At 45.9% G+C, this 20712-nt stretch overlaps 1 protein-coding gene and 1 long non-coding RNA gene across 5 annotated transcripts in view; one reads left to right on the forward strand and one right to left on the reverse strand.

The window, feature by feature from the left end:
• The window catches only part of GALNT15 (polypeptide N-acetylgalactosaminyltransferase 15), a 47715-nt gene extending 34724 nt beyond the window's left edge, over window positions 1-12991 (forward strand). For all 4 annotated transcript variants that reach the window (XM_026496955.4, XM_026496956.4, XM_044383378.3 and 1 more), the window contains 5 exons: window positions 885-1079; window positions 3718-3849; window positions 4227-4331; window positions 8758-8901; window positions 10940-12991. In XM_026496955.4, the coding sequence (XP_026352740.1) occupies window positions 885-1079; window positions 3718-3849; window positions 4227-4331; window positions 8758-8901; window positions 10940-11083 (720 nt within the window). In that variant the 3' untranslated portion in view covers window positions 11084-12991. The remainder of the gene's footprint in view (window positions 1-884; window positions 1080-3717; window positions 3850-4226; window positions 4332-8757; window positions 8902-10939) is intronic.
• A 3657-nt stretch (window positions 12992-16648) lies between these two features.
• On the reverse strand, window positions 16649-19127 carry LOC130544399 (uncharacterized). The gene is made up of 2 exons (XR_008960643.1): window positions 17370-19127; window positions 16649-16956 (listed from the first exon to the last, which is right to left on the reverse strand). It is a non-coding gene; the product is annotated as an uncharacterized LOC130544399 (long non-coding RNA).
• Window positions 19128-20712: the final 1585 nt, after the last annotated feature.

A 20712-nucleotide genomic window follows, 5' to 3' on the forward strand; every position in this document is an offset into this window, starting at 1 on the left:
ACCACACAACTTCTTGAACCTCGGAATCTGATCAGACACCACCACCCTCGTTTCCCATTCCATGTCGATTTTAACACTATACTTGCTTTTCATCACAGCAACCACTGAGAACCCAACAGAGATGTACATTATCAAAAGTGCAGCCATCTAATGTTAAAATTATGAATTACCTCAAGCTTGTAGTTTGCAGAAATACCCTGCATGGCCTTTTGAGGTTGTTGGGGCACCCTGAGGGTACCTTGGCATACAGTTTGGGAACTCCATCTTTGGTGTGTTTCAGTTCATATGCTGCCTATGCTAGGAACGTTTTCCTTTTTCCTCTTTATCCCCAAGGATGAAATGAAAGGCTTCCTATCAAATGAATTCCAGGCATTTGGGAGTAGGCAGGAGCGTTAGTGAACAGTGAGAACCCTCCTGGAGAAGGAAAGACTGACTATGTTTAAGGAAAGCTTGCTTTGATCTCCACATAAATGGCCCTGGTGTCTTTGCAGCAGGGGACGTCATGAGCTTCTAGAAATTCTCTGACCACTAGGACCCCTTTTTTCCTGAGGAAGCGGCTCTGGGGAACAGGGATGCTAAGCCACGCGGCCACATCTCTAAAAGCGCTAAACGTACGGGTGTGCTTCAGGGGCAGGGCACGCTCAGGGAGTCGCAGGGATGTGGCCACTGGTTCTGTCCCGGGACAACTGGATGCATCCTTCCCACCCCGTCACTCCCCTGCCCAGAACTCCCAGATCTGGAAACTGTGGCACTCTGAGGACTAGAATTCTCTTTCCCATTTGTGCTCCTGATTTCTTATGCATTTTGCCAGCCCCTGTCAGGGTCCCTGATTTTCCATGAACTTGGAGTAGTGTTCAGATGTTTATTTTCTCCTTCCCCGGCAGGTCTGGCTCTGTGGTGGCTCTGTTGAAATCCTCCCCTGCTCTCGGGTGGGGCATATCTACCGGAATCAGGAAACCCACTCCCCCCTGGATCAGGAGGCCGCTCTGAGGAACAAGGTTCGCATTGCTGAGACTTGGCTGGGCTCATTCAAAGAAACCTTCTACAGGCACAGCCCAGAGGCCTTCTCCTTGAGCAAGGTAAGGACAGAGCCTGGCAGGGGCTTCTGGACCTGACACCAGGCCACCAGCAGGTGGGTGGGCCAGGGAGGGCCTCTCCCTCTAGCCTGGAGGGGAGAGTAAAAGCTTCCTGCTTGTGCTTGCCTTCAGTTCCCTCTCAAGTGGCCCCTCTACTAGGCAGGGCTGCCCGTCTCTCCCGAGCGTCTGTCCCAAGCATCAGGGCATCCCAGCGGATCTCGGCCTGGAGCCCCCTGATGTCTGTGGGATGACATCTATGGGATGTGGCATAGGACACACAGGGGCAGAGGACAGATTGGGCGGGTAATAAGCAGTAACAGGTCTCAGAGGGCCGTTTCATCCTGGGCAAGTGCTCAAGGCTATGAAATTATCCAAGACATGAAACAAATGAAAGTATAAAAATAAACATAAAAGATCCAAAACAAGCCACAGAAAAATTAAAAATTTGAACATTTAGTTAAGTGTCCACAAGCAGCGCATTTTCAACTGCCGTTCAGCTCCATCCTTGTGGCGTGACACATAAATACTATTCAACATGAGACGCGGGTTCCCATTAATGTTTGCTATGCGGGGAGTAGGGGCTCCAAAGGTAAGATTTCCGCGACCCACAAAGGTCTTGGGACAACTCCCACAAGCCCCTCACCGGCCTGCCCTGCTGGGTGTGCTCTATTCTCTGATTCACAAATCTCCCCACCTGTTCATCTGATGACTTTCACAAGGACAATGGCACCTCCTACTGGTAAATGAGATGAGAAGACCTTTTTTTTTTTCTTTTGAACATTCCCATTAATTTGTGTTTTGGAAATGTCCTATTGCTGACATCCATGTCAAGATTTTAATATCACTGCCTCCCTGAAGGTGGAGGCATTTACTTTATGCATTTGCTTTAAATTTAAATAATTAAAAATTAATTTCGCTCTACAATTTCTATCCTTCCATCCCCTCTCCCACCCCATCCCAAAACCCTCACGTGGATTTTGAGATACAGAAATTCTGGGCACCCAAAAGACAAGGCCAGGGTTTCTCTGTTGGAAAAGTTGACATTCTCTTGTTTTTTCCTCTCAGGCAAGGTTGTACAGAAGGGCAAGTTCCTTGTCAGCATCCCTCCTCATTTGAGGTCAGACAAGGGCTGGGTAGATTTGCCAGTTTGTTTCATTATCGAGAAAGGTGAAGGTGATGGAATATGCATGAAGGAACGTTCCTGCTCTGGGAGCAAAGTCCAGCCCTACAGAATGGCTGGCAAGGTCTCAAGTGAACATTCAGAATGCCAAGAAACTATAAAAAACTTAGACTAATTTCCTTAGAGGAAAGAGTAATAGATGGCTTTGGTTTAATGGTAGCTACATACGCTGAACAAACAAGACATTCCTGCCTCAGAGAAGTTGTTCTCAAACTTCCTGCAGATAAAACTCACCAGGAGAGATGGTTAAAATGCAGATTCCGGGGGCGCTGCCCCAACCTACTGAACCATAGTTTCTGGTGTCGGGCCTAGGAACATGCATTTTTAACAAGGTCCTTGGGCATTTTGGGGCAGGTGCTCGTGATCACAGTTTGAGAAGCGTGCCGAGAGCATTTCAGTATGGCGGATTCAGACCTTACTCCTCCCAACATTTCCATCTGACGAGTAAAAGAAGGAGGAAGCCGAATCAAACCAAACTCACTCACTTCATCCAGCCCAGAGGCCAGCAAGCTGGAACTCTGAAATGGACTTCTTGTTCCAGCCCTCTCCTTTCCTCTCCTCACCCCAGGAAATACTCTCTCTCTCTCTTTTATTAAGTAGGCTCCATGCCCACCATGGAGCCCAGCGTGGGGCTTGAACTCATGACCCTGAGATCAAGACTTGAGCTGAGATCAAGAGTTGGACGCTTAACCAACTGAGCCACCCAGTTGCTCCCCTCTCTCTCTCTTTGTTTTTGTTTTTGATCTTTTGAACCGCTTCTTAGCACCCCTGTCTTCCCTAAAATATGCAGGACTTAGTACCAAATGTATGGGTAGGTTTCCTTATATCTTATCAATACAGCCAAATACGTAAATTTATACTAAAGTATTAAGGACTTACCTGATATCCATCCCAGGACAAGTGTATTATAAAGGAAAATCTTAAGGAAAGGGGATAGTGTTGCCCAAAGGAATGATTCATTAATGGAGGAGACTGGGCACTTAGAGGGGAAGAAAAGTAAACTTGCCTTGTCCCCACCACATCCCACAATTTCCCAGCTTATTTCATCTCAGCGCCCTTTGGGTCAGTTCCTGCCTCCATAAGGCTCATTATAGTGCTGCACCACGCCAGCCTAGGTGCAAAGCCCCACTGTTTGCCGGCTTCCACAGAAAAGTTCTTAAAGCACAGGTATAATGGTCTCTGTCGCCTGAAGATGTAAGGGATTGTGGGGAGGGAGTGACCTCACAACCAGGTTGCTGGTTCCACAACTCTCTCTAGGAAACATCCATCTTATTCTGTCCCTTTTAAACCTCTTCTCCCAACACATGACCTTCCCCCTTGTCTGCAGCCCTGGGGAATCCTGGCCTTGGTCCCCTCTCTCTGTCCCACTCCTTCTGCCACCTCTGTTCCTCCCCCACATGTGAATGGTGGTGAACAGCAGGCTTTCCCTGTCTCACTGCCCGTGTCTTTCTCCTCCCTCAGGCTGAGAAGCCAGACTTCACAGAACGCCTGCAGCTGCAAAGGAGGCTGGGTTGTCGGATGTTCCACTGGTTTCTGGCCAACATCTACCCTGAGCTGTACCCATCTGAGTGCAGGCCCAGGTTCTCTGGAAAGGTAAGGCATGACCCAGGGAAGATGAGGAGGAAGGGAAGGCAGGGGACAGCTTCCCAAGACAGAAACCGATGTTCAGGATTTGACCATGACCCTGGCCACAGAGTCCCAAGTTCAGTGGGGGCCTCAGAGGATTTCACGCCTATCCTGAGGGAGGTGACTGGGTTGCCGTGAAACCTGTTTCAGGGCCCTTCATCGTGACAGGTGTGGCCTGCGTCCTGTCCCTTGGGATTAGAGGCTTCAGCTTGACCTTACTCATTTCTGTGGTCTGAACCTGACTCCTTGAGCTACACTGCAGAAAAAGGGGAGGAATGGCGCCTGACAGACGTGTTTTTACAATGGATGGTGGGGTTCATTTCTGTCTGGGTGTCCACTTTCAGCTCCACAACACTGGACTGGGCTTCTGTGTAGACTGCCAGGCCGAAGGGGACATCCTGGGCTGTGCCATGATGCTAGCTCCTTGCAGTGACAGCCGGCAGCAACAGGTGGGTAGTCAGAGTCCTCAGCGTCACAGCCAGGGCAGACCTGAGAATGGTCTTTCCTGGGATGGTCCTCACTTCCCTTTGGGGCACCTCCTTTCAGTGGTCCCATGTCCCCCACTCCGCTGACCCGTCCGGCTCTGCCCACCCCACCCCCAGGCACAAGCACAAACACGGACCATCATTAGAGAACACAAGCGTCTGAGCCTGAGGGAAATGGAGACTATCTGGCTGATGCTTTCATCGAACAGATGAGGAAACTGAGGCTCAGAGAGTGACTAGCCCAAGGGTTGCAAGCTCAGATATGCCCAGGGTCAGGCAGGGAAAGGAGGTGAGCACAGGGAGCTGGGTAGAGGCTGCTGGGCCTAGGGAGCCCGAGCCCATCTGAAAGCACAGCAGCACCCGTCCCCCAGCCTCCACAAATGTCTTCTCTTCTGTATGAAAGGGGGCCCAATATTAGGAGACCACCCCCAAATTTTAAAAGACATTTGAAATCCAGGGTTTATAGAAAATCTCCCCATTTAAATTAAACATCTATAATCAGAGAGCAAAGAAAAGCACCGTGTGCTTGCACATCTCCACCAGGATGCCACCTGAAGCATGTGGACCAGCCAGAGATCCTCAGCCAACTAGGACCAGAGACAGGGAAAGTGGGCCAAGTGGGCAGTATAGACACGGGAGCACTGAGGAGGCCAGGGGAGCCCAGAAAGTGTTCTCCACTTGCAGTGATGCCTCAAACCCACGACCTGTGGTTACATTCTTGTCTCTGTCCTCTGATTCTGAGGCCTCCCAAGCAGATGTGTTGTGGTTTTCAGAAGCTCTATGGGAGCCAGAGTGCACAAAGGGGGGACCTTTAGGGCACCACGGGAGCCTGGCGTGCCTGTGTCTGTCTGTGTGGGTGTCTCCATATGCGTGTGCATACGCGCGTGCGTGTGTTTGTGTGTCTGTGTGAAGCGGAGAAGGAGGGCTGGATTTGGAGCAGACAGGCCTTGTGGCTGCAGATGACCATCTGCTCCAGTCGCCAGAGGAGAGCTGACACACAGAGGAGTCACTGGCTCCTAGGTTCAGAGCACTGGCCTCATTCAGAACATTTCCTGTGCACGGAGCAATTTGGTCGGTGAAATTCCTCCCATAGGGAGGAAGTCTTTCCCTCCATGGTCAGAAGGAAGGCAGAGAGTACAAATGCCCCTCAGGAGCAGAGGGGCACAGCACAGAAGCTCTTCCCGGATGCCAGGGCGGGTGGGGGCTCTCCCCGGAATATAGTGCTCTGACGACTTGCTTGGGGAGGGAGCAAGAGGCAGCAGTGAAGACAAACTGTGCCATTTTCCCCTGAGGCCCCACTCTGCAGCATGGCTGGACCTGGCTGCACCCGACAAGGTTGGGGCTGCCCTGGCGACAGCAAAAGCTCATGGCCCAAAGGGCAGCCGAAGAGAGATCTAAACATGCCCGGCAGGCACCCTGCCCGCAGGGAGAGGCCCCTCCCGGAGCCAGAGTTCCAGTTCTTGGGTATAGACGGCTCACCACAGGCAGACAGCTGAAATCAACACTGAGAAATCCAGGTGCCGCCTGCTTAAAATCTAGGCCTACTAAGGACGGCTCAATCCAGTGGCTTGTCCATTCCCTGCCCGTGGTTCTTAACCTTTTTAGGTTATATCTGGTGGTTTCCCTGTGGGGGCAGGATCAACCCTTGACCCCAAATTTGGTTCCGATCTGGAGACTGATGACTCCACACATGCAACAAGAGAGAATGGAAAGCATCGTGATTCACACAATGAGACTTTCCAGGGGAGAGCAGGACAGGCTCCCAGGCAGGCTGGCGGCTGGCTTGAGATAGCAAGAAGGGGCAACGGCCTTTGGCTCTTATGTGGTCGGGAGATGGGCCAGATGAGTGTTCCCAAGCTCTGGCTGGGCTTACCTGGTTTGAACTTCCTGCCAGCACCAAAGAAGAAAGCACTGGGCTTTCTTATGAGCTTGGCCCGAAGTACAGCAAGGGGTTTTAAGGTGAAGGGATGGGGCTTGAAAGCTCAGAGGTCAGACATCAGACATGGAGTCACTCTTTATTACAGGTCACATGGTTCCTGTAAGAAGGTGATGAATTCTAAGGACCCTTTCCCAGAAAAAAAAAACCCAAAAAAACCAAAAATACATATAAGCATATCTGCACAAAATTTTAACAATTTCCAGGGTTCATGGATCCCTTGAAGCCCCCTATGGTCCATGGGACTCTAAAATCCCTGGTTCGTAATTCCCAGAAGCTAAAGAAAGGAGTCAAAGGGTAGTACCATGTCTCCTCCAGCAGCACCCCAGGGGCTGGTAAACTTCACGCCCTCTATTATCTGAGGAGAGAAGAAGTCACTGAGTCAGGGGAAGGCTCTAGATGCAGCAGGGTCATTCCAGCACCCGTGTAGGCCCCTTGGTTATCAGGAAGGTCTCTTTGTATCTTAGGGTATAGCTTCTCTTCAAAATTTCCATCACGGAATAACTTCCCAAGGTGGTGGGAAGCCTCAGTGCTGCTGGCTGAGGGTTGATGGGTCCACTCTTTTCACAACTTGAATGGACCCAGAAAGTTTATCCCCAAGTCTCTTTCAGCCTGTGACAGTGGCCTTTGCATTAAGGCCTCTATTAAAAACAAACAACAAAGTACAAATTGCTACAGATATTGATCAAACGAGTCAGGCGAGGCCCCAAGAGTTTGGGGCAAATGCCAGAACATATCTTAGAGGGTCTGGAGTCCAGCCCTGCAGGGAGGACCCGTGAGGCTGGGCTTGGCAGTGTGGGCCTTGGGATCCTGGGGGAAGGCCTACACCTGGAGGGCACATGGGGAAGCAGGTGCTCAGTATCCATGTGGCCTCTTTCAGCTTTGCCCTTTACCAGTATTCCAGAACACACCAAAAGGCATTCACACCTGGCACAGGGGAGGAGGACATAGATATAAAGTGCCAAGTGAGGAAGCCATGTAATGTGGTAGAAACAGCTTACCACTTTCTAGCTGTATGATATCAGAAGACTTCTTAACCCCTCTGAGTCTTAGTTTCCTCCTCCTCTAGCTGGGAATAATGCAGTCTCCTGCACACCAACAGAATGTTAGCTTTTGTGGGTTTTCTGATTCTTGGTGAGAGGAGGGGACAAGCAAGGACTTCTATATGTAGCAAAATCATGAACTAGATTAGCAGAAAGCCCTTCTCCTAAAACACCTAGATATGCCATATAAAAATTAAGAAGAAACACATAACTAACTGAATTTGTAACAAAGGGAACTCTCCAGGGGCCAAAAATCAAGAGGCAACTGAAAATAGAGCCATAGGGCATTGGCCAAGCTATCCTACCTGAGGTGAGGGAACCTGGGGGATCCAGAGGCATTAGTTACATGCAGGAGTAATTAATGAGAGCCCACCTTCAGCCTGTGACAGATGAGAAGTTGGAAATGAGACAAATATAAAGCCAACTTTGACCTAAGAGCAACCTATCTGCCAAAATTTTGACAGAAAAATCCACCCACTGCCACAGGAAGATGACAAGGAAACTTGTCTGTCTCCACAGGGTCTTCGTATAGGAGAAAGTTACTTAAAAAAATTTTTTTTAAACCACATACCTGCATCTAATATGGGTTTAGGGTTCAAATTTATGTGTGGTATAGGAATCCTCAAGCAGGACTCGCTACCTAATTCATGGGGCCCGTGCAAAATGAAAATGTGGGGTCCATCATTCAACAATTGTTAAGAATTTCAAGATAGTAACAATAGACCATTAAACCAAGTATATTAAACCAAAAACATTAATCCTTTCTAGGCATGAGACCCCACATGAATGCACAGATCACATGCCCATGAAGCCAACTCTGTCTCCCAGCCACAAAATTAATATAAAAATTCCTTCCGGTTGCACCTGGCAGGAGCAGAAAATGGTTTTGTCAGAATGTGCTCTCCATCTGGGCCACACAGGCTTCCTACAGTTAAAGACCCTCTACAAAGCTCTGCGCAACCCAATACTACAAAACACGGGAGGAAAAAATGACCGTGAGTAAGAGTCAGCAGATGCAACAGACAGCAGGAGAATTAGTTACAGGCCAGGTCAGATCTCTCCAGAAAGAGATCACCTTGGGCCTCAAGAGTGTTCCTTATCTTCTTCTCCAGCAGCGCACTCACACAGCACTGCACACAGCATTCTTTATGGCCTCAACTATGATGCGGTAAATAGAATAATGGAGAGAGATGCCAGAACATATATACGAATGCAACAGCAGGTGGCATGTGCAGATTTCAGAGGCTAGGTCTAGTCCAGCATTGTACGTGTAGATTTGACTATGAGATATGGTATTGTTGACCCTCATAGACTCTAGACCTCAGCCCTATTGTAAGATCTCCTTCCTTCATCTCCAGCTTCGGAGAAGATCTCCCTCTAGCTATGCTAACAACCATTCCCCCTGTCCCAGCACCTGAAGCACACCGGCAGGAAGGAGATCCACTTTGGCAACCCACAGCACCTGTGCTTTGATGTCAGGCGAGAGAAGGTGATTCTTCAGAACTGCACAGAGGAAGGCCCTGCCATCCATCAACAACACTGGGACTTCCAAGAGGTAAGTAATCTGTTCAGGAAGGGTTCAACAGTGCCTCCAGCTGGGACAGTGTCCCAAGGCCTTCCAAGAGGTCAAGTATTACCATACAGGCCAGTGCCCCTGCTGTTGAACTTAGTGACTTTACATGAAGGCCTCAGGAAGAAGTAAAGCCAACCTTGCAGCAAGGCTGGATTGCCAGCACCTTGAAGTGTACTGATTTGCCACATCTCTGTAAAGCTCTGACCATGATCATGGCAGAGAGAGGAGACAGCCCCTTTTGGAAGTTTTTTAGCTCAGGTCACCAGTAAGACCATGGAGCATGTTACAGAAGCAGTCAACCATCTCACTGATGTGGTTTTAGGAGCAATAGAAAGGCTCTTCTTTCTCTACTTGGTGACAAGTGAGCCTAAGACTCGGGGCCCACACATGCTCAAAGACATCTTGGAAACCAAGTTAAGGTCCTTCATGAATGATCATAAAGGATCATTCTAACTAAGTCCTGTGGATAAGATACATTTTAAAAAGAGCATTTTAAAATAATAAGGAAAAGAGTAGTAAGTAGGATTCACCCAGTATAATTCAGGCATTAAAAACTAAGACTTTAAAATTTAAAGTATTATCGTTCAGCCATAAAAAGGAATGAAGTACTATTCATAGTAGCACTATTTACAATAGCCAACCCAAGCATTCAATGATGGGTGAATGGAAAAACAAAATGTGGCATATATATAATGGAATATTATTCAGCCTTCAAAGGAAAGGAAATTCTGTCACATGCCAGAGCATGGATGAACCTGGAGGACATCACACTAAGTGAAATAAATGTGTCACAAAGGGACAAATACTGTATGATTCCACCCATAGGAGGTATCTAAAGTAGTCACATTCATAGAAACAGAAAGTAAGATAGTGGTTACCAGGAATGGGGGGAGGGAAGAGTTGTTTAATAGGGACAGAGTTTCAGTTTTGAAAGATGAAAAAGTTCTGAATATCTGTTTCACAACAATGTGAATATACTTAACGCTACTAAACTTTACCCTTAAAAATGGTTAAGATAGTAACTTGTATGTTATCTGTTTTTACCACAATGAAAAGAGGAAAAAAAATTAGGTACTATTTATGCTACAACGTGATGACTCTTGAAGATATCATGCAGAGTGAAAGCAGCCAATCACAAAAGGCCACATAGTATATGACTTCATTTATAGGAAATGTCCAGAATAGACAAATCATTAATACAGAAAGCAAATTAGTGATTTCCAGGAGCTAGAAGGAGGGAGGGACAAGAAGTGATTGTTAATGGATAGTGGGTTTCTTTTTACGATGAGGGTTGCACACACTCTGTGAGTATACTAAAAGCCATCAAGCTGTATACTTGTAAAGAGTGAATATTATGGTGTGTGACTTTTATCTCAAAAAAATAAACAAACAAATGGACATTATCAGCCTTGTTGGTGAAAATGTTTAACTTTTCAAAAAGAAATCAATTTTTTGTTGAAAAAGGGATGGCTAGATTCAATTTAAATCTGGTGAATTTTGAGCAGGAAGCAGCTATCCTCCTCCAACCGTGACTGACCTGGGCCCTCCTCTGTGCATCCTTGAGCTTTTACTCTCTACTGCAACCTGGTGGCAGAAGTGCTAAGTTGCAGGATTCGCTGGGGGGCAGAGATCAAACTAAATCGTTTAAGCAAAAATGTCCAAGTACAGTGATAACAGTGAATGTCACCAGTATGGTATAAGGACTGAACATGCTCTATGTAGTGGCATGCTACTAACCAGAACTCTCTAAGAAAGAGTACAATTATACAATCTCAATAAAGATAATTTCATTAATGACCTCAAGGTTCCAAACAATATTTATATTTAGGGCGACCTAAACTATAGTTTATATTAACCAACATGGTACAGTTCCTTACCAGGCCAGTTCATACCACCTCGATAATTCTCATAATGATTAGCACAAAGCTTAGAGATATCCTTCTTTGCTGACTGATTGCAGGGAACTGACTGGTTTTCATTTCTTTTTCTTTTTTTTTCCTTTTTCCCCCCCTCTTTTCAGAATGGAATGATTGTCCACATTCTTTCTGGGAAATGCATGGAAGCTGTGGTGCAGGAAAGCAGTAAAGATCTGTACTTGCGTCAGTGTGATGGAAAAGCCAGCCAGCTGTGGCGATTTGACAACGTCGTCAGTGTGGATAAATGAGGAATGCCCGTATCAGAGGGAAGAGAGAAGTTTAGTCATCACAGTTCAGCCCCCAGAGAACTAAGAGAGCATGTATATTTCACGAAGCAGATCCTTTTGTGTTTGTACTCCCAGTGATAGTAGAGAAGAAAGCTCTGTGGATGAATATAGAAAGTCTTTCCTCCTTGCACCTTATTGCATTGACTGCAGGCTGTTTTAGGAAAAGAAAAAAAGGATTCATTGTCTCATTGTCTTCATCACTGGTAGATGGTCATTACGTAGTACAGAAGATTGTTGTTTTTTTTTCTCCATTGAGCACTTGATAATTGCTTTTATCTCTGATAAAGGAAAGAGGCATGGACAGTCTTGGGCAACACCTCCAAGGATACAGAAATCCAATCGATAAATTTTTTGCAAATGGCCATACCTGGATCATCTGTGTAGCCAACCATGAAAATTGAAGTGTGATGGGGTTGTAAGGCCTAAAATCTCCAAAACTTTGGATTAAGCTCATTAGGACAAATTCCATATTCACTGGCTGAGCCGTAGCTCAGAAGAAGGAAGGGAAGCCTGTGAGCAAAGAGTTGGGTTGAAGAGAGACGGAAGAGCTTTGACCCAATTTTCCAGCTCAGTCTGGCAGCTGGAAAGAGCCAGCAGACCTGGAATAGGATGTTTTCATGTAAATGAGAATTTCCTCCCTACTTTCTACCTCCATTCCCTCTGCCCTAGCCCTTCTCTACCTTGGTTAACCCCAACCAGAATCTTATGCAATGTATTTCTCTTTAGTCATTGGTATTGGACGGGTCAGCTCAGACTGAGAGTTCCCAATAACAAAGTGTACACAGTTGAGAAAGTCTCCTGGTGCCCTGGTACAGGGTTTGCATTGACTGGATCAGAAGTAGCAACCTCTGCAAAGAGGCAAACCTTCCAGAAGGGAAATGCCTGCATTTGAGCCAAAATTCATATGAAAGGAACCAGAGTTGGGTATTAATGTCCATTAGGGCTGACGTGGCCATCTCTGAGCTTGGGAACCCCTAATGTGCCTGAGGGTTGAATGTTCACAACTGGGGGAGGAACATGCCTCCACTAGAGCAGAGCCAGTGCTAGCAAGAGCTGAATGGCCCTCCTTGCTGTGACCTGGCCTACCTAGTTTTGCCATAAGGAGCTGTTGAGTGGGGTTGGTTCTGCTGTTAGGAAGACACCATTTATGCCTATTTCTCCTCCAAGTGGAGTTCAGTCTCCATATGGTCAGCTTAGAAACCTCCCTTCAAAGATACTGATCTCCTCTGGGCTATCTCAGAATTCACTGTGTTTCAAATAAGAAAAACTAGGTAGGAAGTGAGGGTTTCTAAACAATGCCTATCATAATTATGTATTCTTTTTCCACCAGCTTAAGTCAATGGCCCACTGCATTTCTCCTTCCTCAGAATACACTCCAGACTTGGCGCTGTCTACAGTAGCCATTAGCTGCATGTGGCTATTTAAATGTAAATTCATTAAAACTTAAAAAAAAAAATTAAAACTCAGTTCTTCAGTTGTACTGGTCACATTTCTAGTGCTTAATAGCTGCCCGTGCCTAGTGGCTACTGTATTGGAGAGCACAGGTATAGAACATTCTATGCCTGCAAATAGTTCTATTGGATAGTGCTGATCTGGAGAGATTCATCACCCCATTGAGAGAAGAGATTTTAGCCACTGTTTTCTTCCTTCAGATATGTCTATATTTAAAACAAATTCCCCTAACATCCTGAGGCTGAGATAGAGCTAAAAATTCTCAGATGGCAACCTTGTAAATGGTATTAATAGTTGCAAACTAAAAATTAAACAAACCTCTATTTTTTTAAAACGAACTTAATTATTGGCATTGTGAGTATTTGAAGTTGCTGGAATAAATTAATATAATTAAATAAAGGGCTGAATTTAATTGTCTAAGTTGTGTTTGACAGTAATTAACAAAAGGACCCAGATGGCTTATTACTTAATTGGTTGAACAAAGCAAGAATGTGGGGTTCCTTGTTTCCTTAACCATCCCCATGATTTATTACTTTATTATAGAAATGGCTGTCAACTCAGTCCCTAGCTGTTACTTACAGATCCTTAATTTAAACAAAACAGATGTCTCCATTTAGTTCTAAAAGGAATTCAGCCTTCTCATAGTATAACCAAGTGTTCAAATTCTGTTCTCTATGGACTGTGCTTTGGTTTTATCCACAATGATTATTTTAAAAGTAGGGAAACCTGGCAGTTGGAAGATTTGATTCCCAAGAGTTTGATCTTCACTTTTATGATTGGACTTTATTGTTCAGGAGTAGAAGCAAGAGATAGGTGGAACATCTTGACAGTGTTCAGGTTGCTGGTGAGATAGATGGAACATCTTGGTAGTACTCGGGTTGCTGGTTCTAGTTTGCTCTTGAGTTCTTGCTGGATCCCTGTCCTCAGAGTCCATGAGACATTCCACAGTATTTTGATTTAATCCAGTGCTCCTCAAATTTCACTGTGCTCACAGATCATATCAGGATTGTGTTAAAATGCAGATTCTGATTTGGTAGGTCTGGGGTGGGACCTGAGATTCTGCATTCCTCATGAGCTCTGAGGGGATGCTGATGCTGATCTGTGGACCACTCTCTGAGTAGCGAACATTTAACTATTCCAGGAGTCTTCTGTTGCTACTTGGAACTAGAAGAGTGCCCACTGGACCAGTTCTTGGACTATTCTTTGCTTCTCTTTTTGAATCCACATGGCAGGATGGTTTGATCCTGTATGATGTAGGACAACACACCTCGTTCAGTGCAATTCCTTTTCCTCTCTTCCATCAACACTTTTCCTCTTTCTCATTCTGTCTACTAGTTCTACTCTTTTGACCAGGAGAGTTCTTTACCTTTTATGTTGTTTTGCTGTTTGGCCTGTGGTTATGTTGTGATCGCCTCACTTCTCTTACCTTGTCCTCAGCTTCCCTCTTTTTCTCATCTCTGAACAAAGCTGCTTTTCCAGCATCGATGGTCTTGGTCTTGTGACAGCTTTTCTCTCACTCTCCCTTTCCTCCCTCTGGCCCTCTATGCCCTTCCATCATGAAGTCCAACTGACCAATCTTGATGGAGTAAACACCGTCAGTTTCTCCAAAGATTTTTGGAGCACTGAACACATCAACTAATTGCTGGATTTTTTAGTTTTTCTCAGCCCTAGCTTCTCTCCTAGAAGAATCCAGAATATGAAGGAGTAGAAATGCCACTTCACATGGACGTGAGATTGTGGGCTACTAAAGGTCTACTGCTTGTCATGGGAATACAGCCCTTGTCTTGAGAAGGCAGCTGGGGTCTGGCAGGCAAGTAGCCCTATATAGAAGACCTACAGAAAGGAAGCTTAGGGGACTCTTGGGAGATGGGCCAGGACCTGTGACCTCTGAAAATAGCCACATCTAATAGCCAGACAGACATAAGATTAGATGATCAGAAAACAAATCCTGCCAAAGCCCAATCCTTAAGTCACACAATAAACGTAAACCACAACTAACTAAGAAGGAGACGCCAAATTCACCCTTTGACATCGGAGTCTCTGGTGGGGACACAGAGTATTCTGGCCCTGCCCACCTCCCTCTGGTCTTACAGCTTAGGGAGCTCCTGAAGAATTTCCAACTGTCAGTATCTGCATTTCTTTGCCTGAGGCTTTTTCCTAATGCTGAAGAAAGCCACTTTATGGTATGGGGCAGGCCAGAAAGTCACCCCCAAGGAGCAGCCCTCAACCAATGACTGCTGAGAGTACAGATACCTCAGGTCCCTCACTGCTCCAGTAGGATCATGCTGAGGTGCAAATTCCACACCATTTTCCAGAGCCTACTGTGGGATTACACTCTAATCATCCACAGTGGTAGCTGGCTTGATAATACATCTTTAATTGGCTACCTCCCCCCGCCACACACACACACTGGTGCTTCCCAAACTCACCTTCCAGGTAAACCACTCACAGTCAAATCTTTATTTCAGTGTCTCCTAATGGGAAACCCACCTTCAGATACATGGCCTGGCCCTCCAAAACTTCCACCTATGGGAGTTATTCTGCTCATCACATGCCACTCTTGTTGCGTAGTCCCACCCCATAGGCCAGATGCCCCACTCTCGAGCTGAACTTATTCCACTGAACTGCAAGACCAGATGTGGACCTCTAGGCAGCTGTGTCTCAGGAAGGGAGAGACTGAGGAAGGAGCAACATGCACAGTCCTTATTCCACATATATCAATAATATTAGACATCCTATGGGTATTAAGGAGAGCACATATTGCATGGTGCACTGGGTATTATACGCAAATAATGAATCATGGAACACTACATCAAAAACTAAGGATGTACTGTATGGTGACTAACATAATAAAAAATTATTATTAAAAAAATAATAATATCAGACATCCTTCCTCCCTGGGGAAGAATGAGTGAGGGGGTAGAGAGAGGCCACAAGTATTCCACTAACTGATATCCCTCCTTGTAGAAACCTGAAGACTAGGGAAGCCTAGGTTCCCCCTGAATCACACACACACACACACACACACACACACACACACACACACACACACAGAATGTTCCCTTTCATATTCTAGTTATTGTCCAGTAACTGGTACATACCAGTGTAAGAGGATGTGCAGGTATACCATGTAAGTTAGGAGCAGAGAGCACGGTTGTTCTCCATGATAAAATGAGAGGGATTCAGATATAAGGTGGGTGTTGGGGCACCTGGGTGGCACAGCGGTTAAGCGTCTGCCTTCGGCTCAGGGCGTGATCCCGGCATTATGGGATCGAGCCCCACATCAGGCTCTTCCGCTATGAGCCTGCTTCTTCCTCTCCCACTCCCCCTGCTTGTGTTCCCTCTCTCGCTGGCTGTCTCTATCTCTGTCAAATAAATAAATAAAATCTTTAAAAAAAAAACAAACAGGTGGGTGTTGAGGAAGAGATGGGCCAGACAATACGGTCAAGTCCTGAAGAGCAAGATGATCCAGGAGGGGGGCGCCTGGGTGGCACAGCGGTTAAGCGTCTGCCTTCGGCTCAGGGCGTGATCCCGGCGTTATGGGATCGAGCCCCACATCAGGCTCTTCCGCTATGAGCCTGCTTCTTCCTCTCCCACTCCCCCTGCTTGTGTTCCCTCTCTCTCTGGCTGTCTCTATCTCTGTCGAATAAATAAATAAAATCTTTAAAAAAAAAAAAAAAAAGATGATCCAGGAGGTATTTCCAGTGGGGGCAGGAGGGGTTGCCAGAGGGATTTTCAGAGTTAGGTGACTAGTCCTCACTACAAAGGTGTTTCCTTATTTTCACCGGAAACTTTTGGCCAAGACTTACATACTGCCTTGTGTGCTGTATTGGAGGGTGGAAATCAAGGAAAAGGGCTGAGCTCCCTGTCTAGGACAGAGAGGGAAAAGAGAGCCTTTGCAGGGGTAGATACCAGCGAGACTAGGCATTTAGTAGAAGCGGGGTAACATGGGTGTAGAGAAGAGCTAACACAAGTTCTTGCTGCCACATAATGTCATTAAGGATAAATTCACTGAGGCAAGATAACATGTTAAAATTATATTAGACTATGGACTAGAGCAGGGGTCAGCAAACGTTTTCTTTTTTTTTATTTATTTTTATTTTTTTAAAGATTTTATTTATTTATTTGACAGAGATAGAGACAGCCAGCGAGAGAGGGAACACAGCAGGGGAGTGGGAGAGGAAGAAGCAGGCTCCCAGCAGAGGAGCCTGATGTGGGGCTCGATCCCGTAACCCCGGGATCACGCCCTGAGCCGAAGGCAGACGCCCAACCGCTGTGCCACCCAGGCGTCCCCAGCAAACGTTTTCTATACAGGGCGAGGCAGTACATATTTTTGGTTTTGTGGGTCCTACGGTCTCTGTCGCAGCTACGCACATCTGCCACTGTAACACAAAAGCAGCCACAGACAATAATAAACAAATGAGTATGGCTGTGTTCCAATCGAACTTAATTTTCAAAAACAGAGTTGGCCCACAACCCTAGTTTGCCACCCCCAGGAGTAGAGTTTTTGACCCAGCTGCAGAAGGAGATAGATTACAGATTTTAAAAAAACAGAAAAATATTACCAAAGAAATTGTAAGTACGCTTGAAAAAAATAAAAAGAAAGTATTTCTGTACTATAAATAAGAAAAAGCAAAGAAAAACAAAACACTATATAGCACATTCTCCAACTATATGGGGGAAACAATATATAGCATGTTCCCAGTGTAAGCAGACTTCAATCCTTTTTAGAAAGAAATAGGAAAAAAAAAACCAAACAAATGTTTTTTTCTTAATCAAAATATAAAACACTGACACTCAGCCCATAACCTTCTTTCCTCTGGGGACATACACATTCCAAAGGCTTCTGTCGTCACCGGAGGTTAGGCAGAATAAGTCTTCTTAGTGAGACCGCAGGCTGCAGTAAGAACAGCAACGTGGGAGGAAGGGCTAAGAAGCATTTTAGCCACATCGGTGGGATTAAATTGTGCTAACAGATAAAATTTGTCACTGTACTTTCCATTATTGTGGTGAAGCCACTCACAGAGGGCAATGCACACCCTCCCTTTGTGGTCACAATTCTCTTGCAATTGGGATTTAAAGACAATCAGATACAAGCTCTTGTGTGGGCAAGAGTAATAACCCCTGTGTATTTATATAAACTTTCGTCCCTGACATCCAAGTTCACCAGGCTTCAAAACATGAACAGCAAAAGTCAAGTGGAGCAAAGGGATTTCCAAAGACTTGGCTTGAGACCAGGGGTGTACCAGGCCGACAAACCTCACTCTTTGTGCTCCTAAGCCAGCACAGGCCCATAAGACATGCTTAAAGGCCAGACCCAGGGGTGCCTCCTGCCCGTTATAATCTATGTTTGGGGCTGCTGGCCCATTGTGCACCTTCAAGTGTCAGTTTTGGCACGTCCAAGGCTGGCTCCAGATAAAACAAAAAGCCTGGGGGTGCCTCCCCCTCCCCATTGTCACGGACAGGGCCCGAGCTGTCCAACCACATCTCTACCTTGCAACCTATTGCTTTATTCTCCACCCTGCTGGTCCCACCTGTCATTGCCCAGTGAGCCTTCACATGCACAGGGGACAGATAGCTCCATAGCTCAGGTTACCCAGATGGAAGCCATAGTTGAGGCCTGTTGACTTCTATTTTGGAGAGATCCTGTTTTATCCCCCATGTTGGTCAAATGCTTAAAGTAATGGAAGGATGAGAAACCCCTGTTCTTACTATTCACGGGGAACATCAATTTCTTCTTCAGTCAACTCTTTGAGAATATCCTTGACCACTCTCCATGGGAGGCCTTCCCCCCTAGCTCTAGGAAGTGGGTTGGTTTGCATGATGGTAGAGCCACCACTGTCTCCCTAAAGTTCCAGCTCTGTGCCCAGCAATGACATCCTTTCACATATTTGATTGGGCAATGGCCCTCCTAGCTGGTCAGGTAGGCCTCCAGAACCTTTCTACAAGCCGTCTGCCACTTCCTTGCATAGCTTCCCTACCCTGCTGGTCCTAACCTTGCAGGTGGAATCCTGATGGAAACATGATACAGGTTGCCTTGAGATGACTCCTGTCCTTTGTTGTTATTCAGTATGGCTCATGGTGGAATTATATTCCAGACTAAGCAAATAAGCATTTTTTTACAGCAAAGAGCCATGATCCATACTTCCTTGTTTCCCCCCTTACCATTACCACAGGGCTGGAGTCTTGACTCTGTGGATTATATTACAGAGAAGAAAAATCCAGGAGTTGCGGTATAGAAGAATGAAATTTCAAGAGTTGGGAGAAAAATCAGGTATGAAAAACTCTGGATACCAGATGGGCAATAGTAAGGCCTCTGTGAACAAATACAGGTACCCATCATCAGAAATAATGGTAATAACTACAGGTGTTAAGCCTGCGCTAAGCCCTTTATTTACATTATTTCTTCTTATTTCCAAATGGGCCAATGTAAGTACCATTATTATCTTATCTTACATTACCCCATTCTATAGTTGAGGAAAGTGAGGCTTATGTGGATAATTTTCCCAAGGCCATACAACTAGAAAGTGATGCAGCTGGACCATAGGTTCATTTGGTTTCAAGGCCTTTACTTTTTTTTTTTTTTTTAAGATTTTATTTATTTATTTGACAGACAGACAGCCAGCGAGAGAGGGAACACAAGCAGGGGGAGTGGGAGAGGAAGAAGCAGGCTCATAGCGGAGGAGCCTGATGTGGGGCTCGATCCCATAACGCTGGGATCACGCCCTGAGCCGAAGGCAGACGCTTAACCGCTGTGCCACCCAGGTGCCCCTCAAGACCTTTACTTTCGACCTACACATTTTACTGCCTCCCAGCACTTGTGAGTAAAGAAAATGAAGTCAAGCAGTGACCTTCCAAATGGAAGGAGGTGAAAATAAGGGCCAAGGTGCTTTGGGACCTGCCAAAATTAGATGTTTCAGCCTGAATGAGTACAGGCGCAAGTAACTGAATAACCAGCTCCCGGGGACTGAAGAAATCAAGATCTTCAGTCATTTCGCATGCCCAGTCCAAAGGTAGCTAGTTCCATATTTGGTGCAATGACTCACACACATCATCTAGGACCCAGGCTCTTCTTAACCTTCCATTTACCGTTCCCCTGGCTTTTGATTCTGATATCTATCTGTCATTACAAGCTGGCCACCACGACACCAAACACCACTACACCAAACATCCTTGCCCCAATATCCCAAATAGAAAGGAAGAGAGGCAGCAGAAGGAAGCTCCTCTCTAACGTCTTTATTTCTATTCTTCCCCAGAGGTCCCCCTGCTTCCCAGCCGACTTCTCCTTCTGTCTCATTGGTCAGAACTGTGACACATGGTCACCTTTGGCAGCACAGGAGTCGGGGAAAACGACCAGGAAGGTATCTCAGCAAAGTGGGAACAGGCAGGGCACAGTGCCACCTGGAACTTAACCCAGGTCTGCAAGCAGAGAAGATGGGAAGTTGCTTGATGGATAGCCAGTAACAAATGTATTTGGGGAATGTATTTGTACATCCCCCAAATCTGTATGTGGGGGATGATGACTCTCTCAAGCAAGAGTGGGCTCTGTTTCTTTTCTTTTCTTCCTTCCTTTTTTTTTTTTTTTAATCATTATGAGTTGAAAATGGCAGGATGCTGAGACAAAGACCTATAAAGTTTTGTGCGCCCAACCCCGAGGTATTACCCGATCAACTCCTGCCGCTGCCCAAAGTCAGGATCTTCAATTGCCCCAGACCCAGCTCAGTTTAATCATGCTACAAGCTTCAGAATACTACAGCACAAGGGTGACTGCCATCTGGATAGTACCCTCTACCACCACAATTGGTCAAACATTCTACAAAGTAAAAGTGTTTCGATCTCTTTTATTACATACCTTTTTGAAAAAAGCTGGGGCCCCAAAGTATCATCCAAAAAAGCATTTTTCCTTTATTTCTGTCTCCAAGAGGCAGGTTTCTATTTGCTTTTTTAAAGAAACATGAAAAGCAAGTATGCATGGCTTATAAAAATGAGAGGAGGATCTTCCCATGGGACCTAGTGTGGTTTTCTTCCTTCATTGTATATCATATGGGAGTATATGATACAGGAAGATGCCTTAGGAATTTTGCTTAAAACGAGTTACAGCCTGTTAACTCCATCTGTTTCCCATGAGCGGGAAAGCT

This window comes from Ursus arctos, unplaced genomic scaffold (assembly GCF_023065955.2).
Source record: "Ursus arctos isolate Adak ecotype North America unplaced genomic scaffold, UrsArc2.0 scaffold_20, whole genome shotgun sequence".
Lineage (NCBI taxonomy): Eukaryota > Metazoa > Chordata > Mammalia > Carnivora > Ursidae > Ursus > Ursus arctos.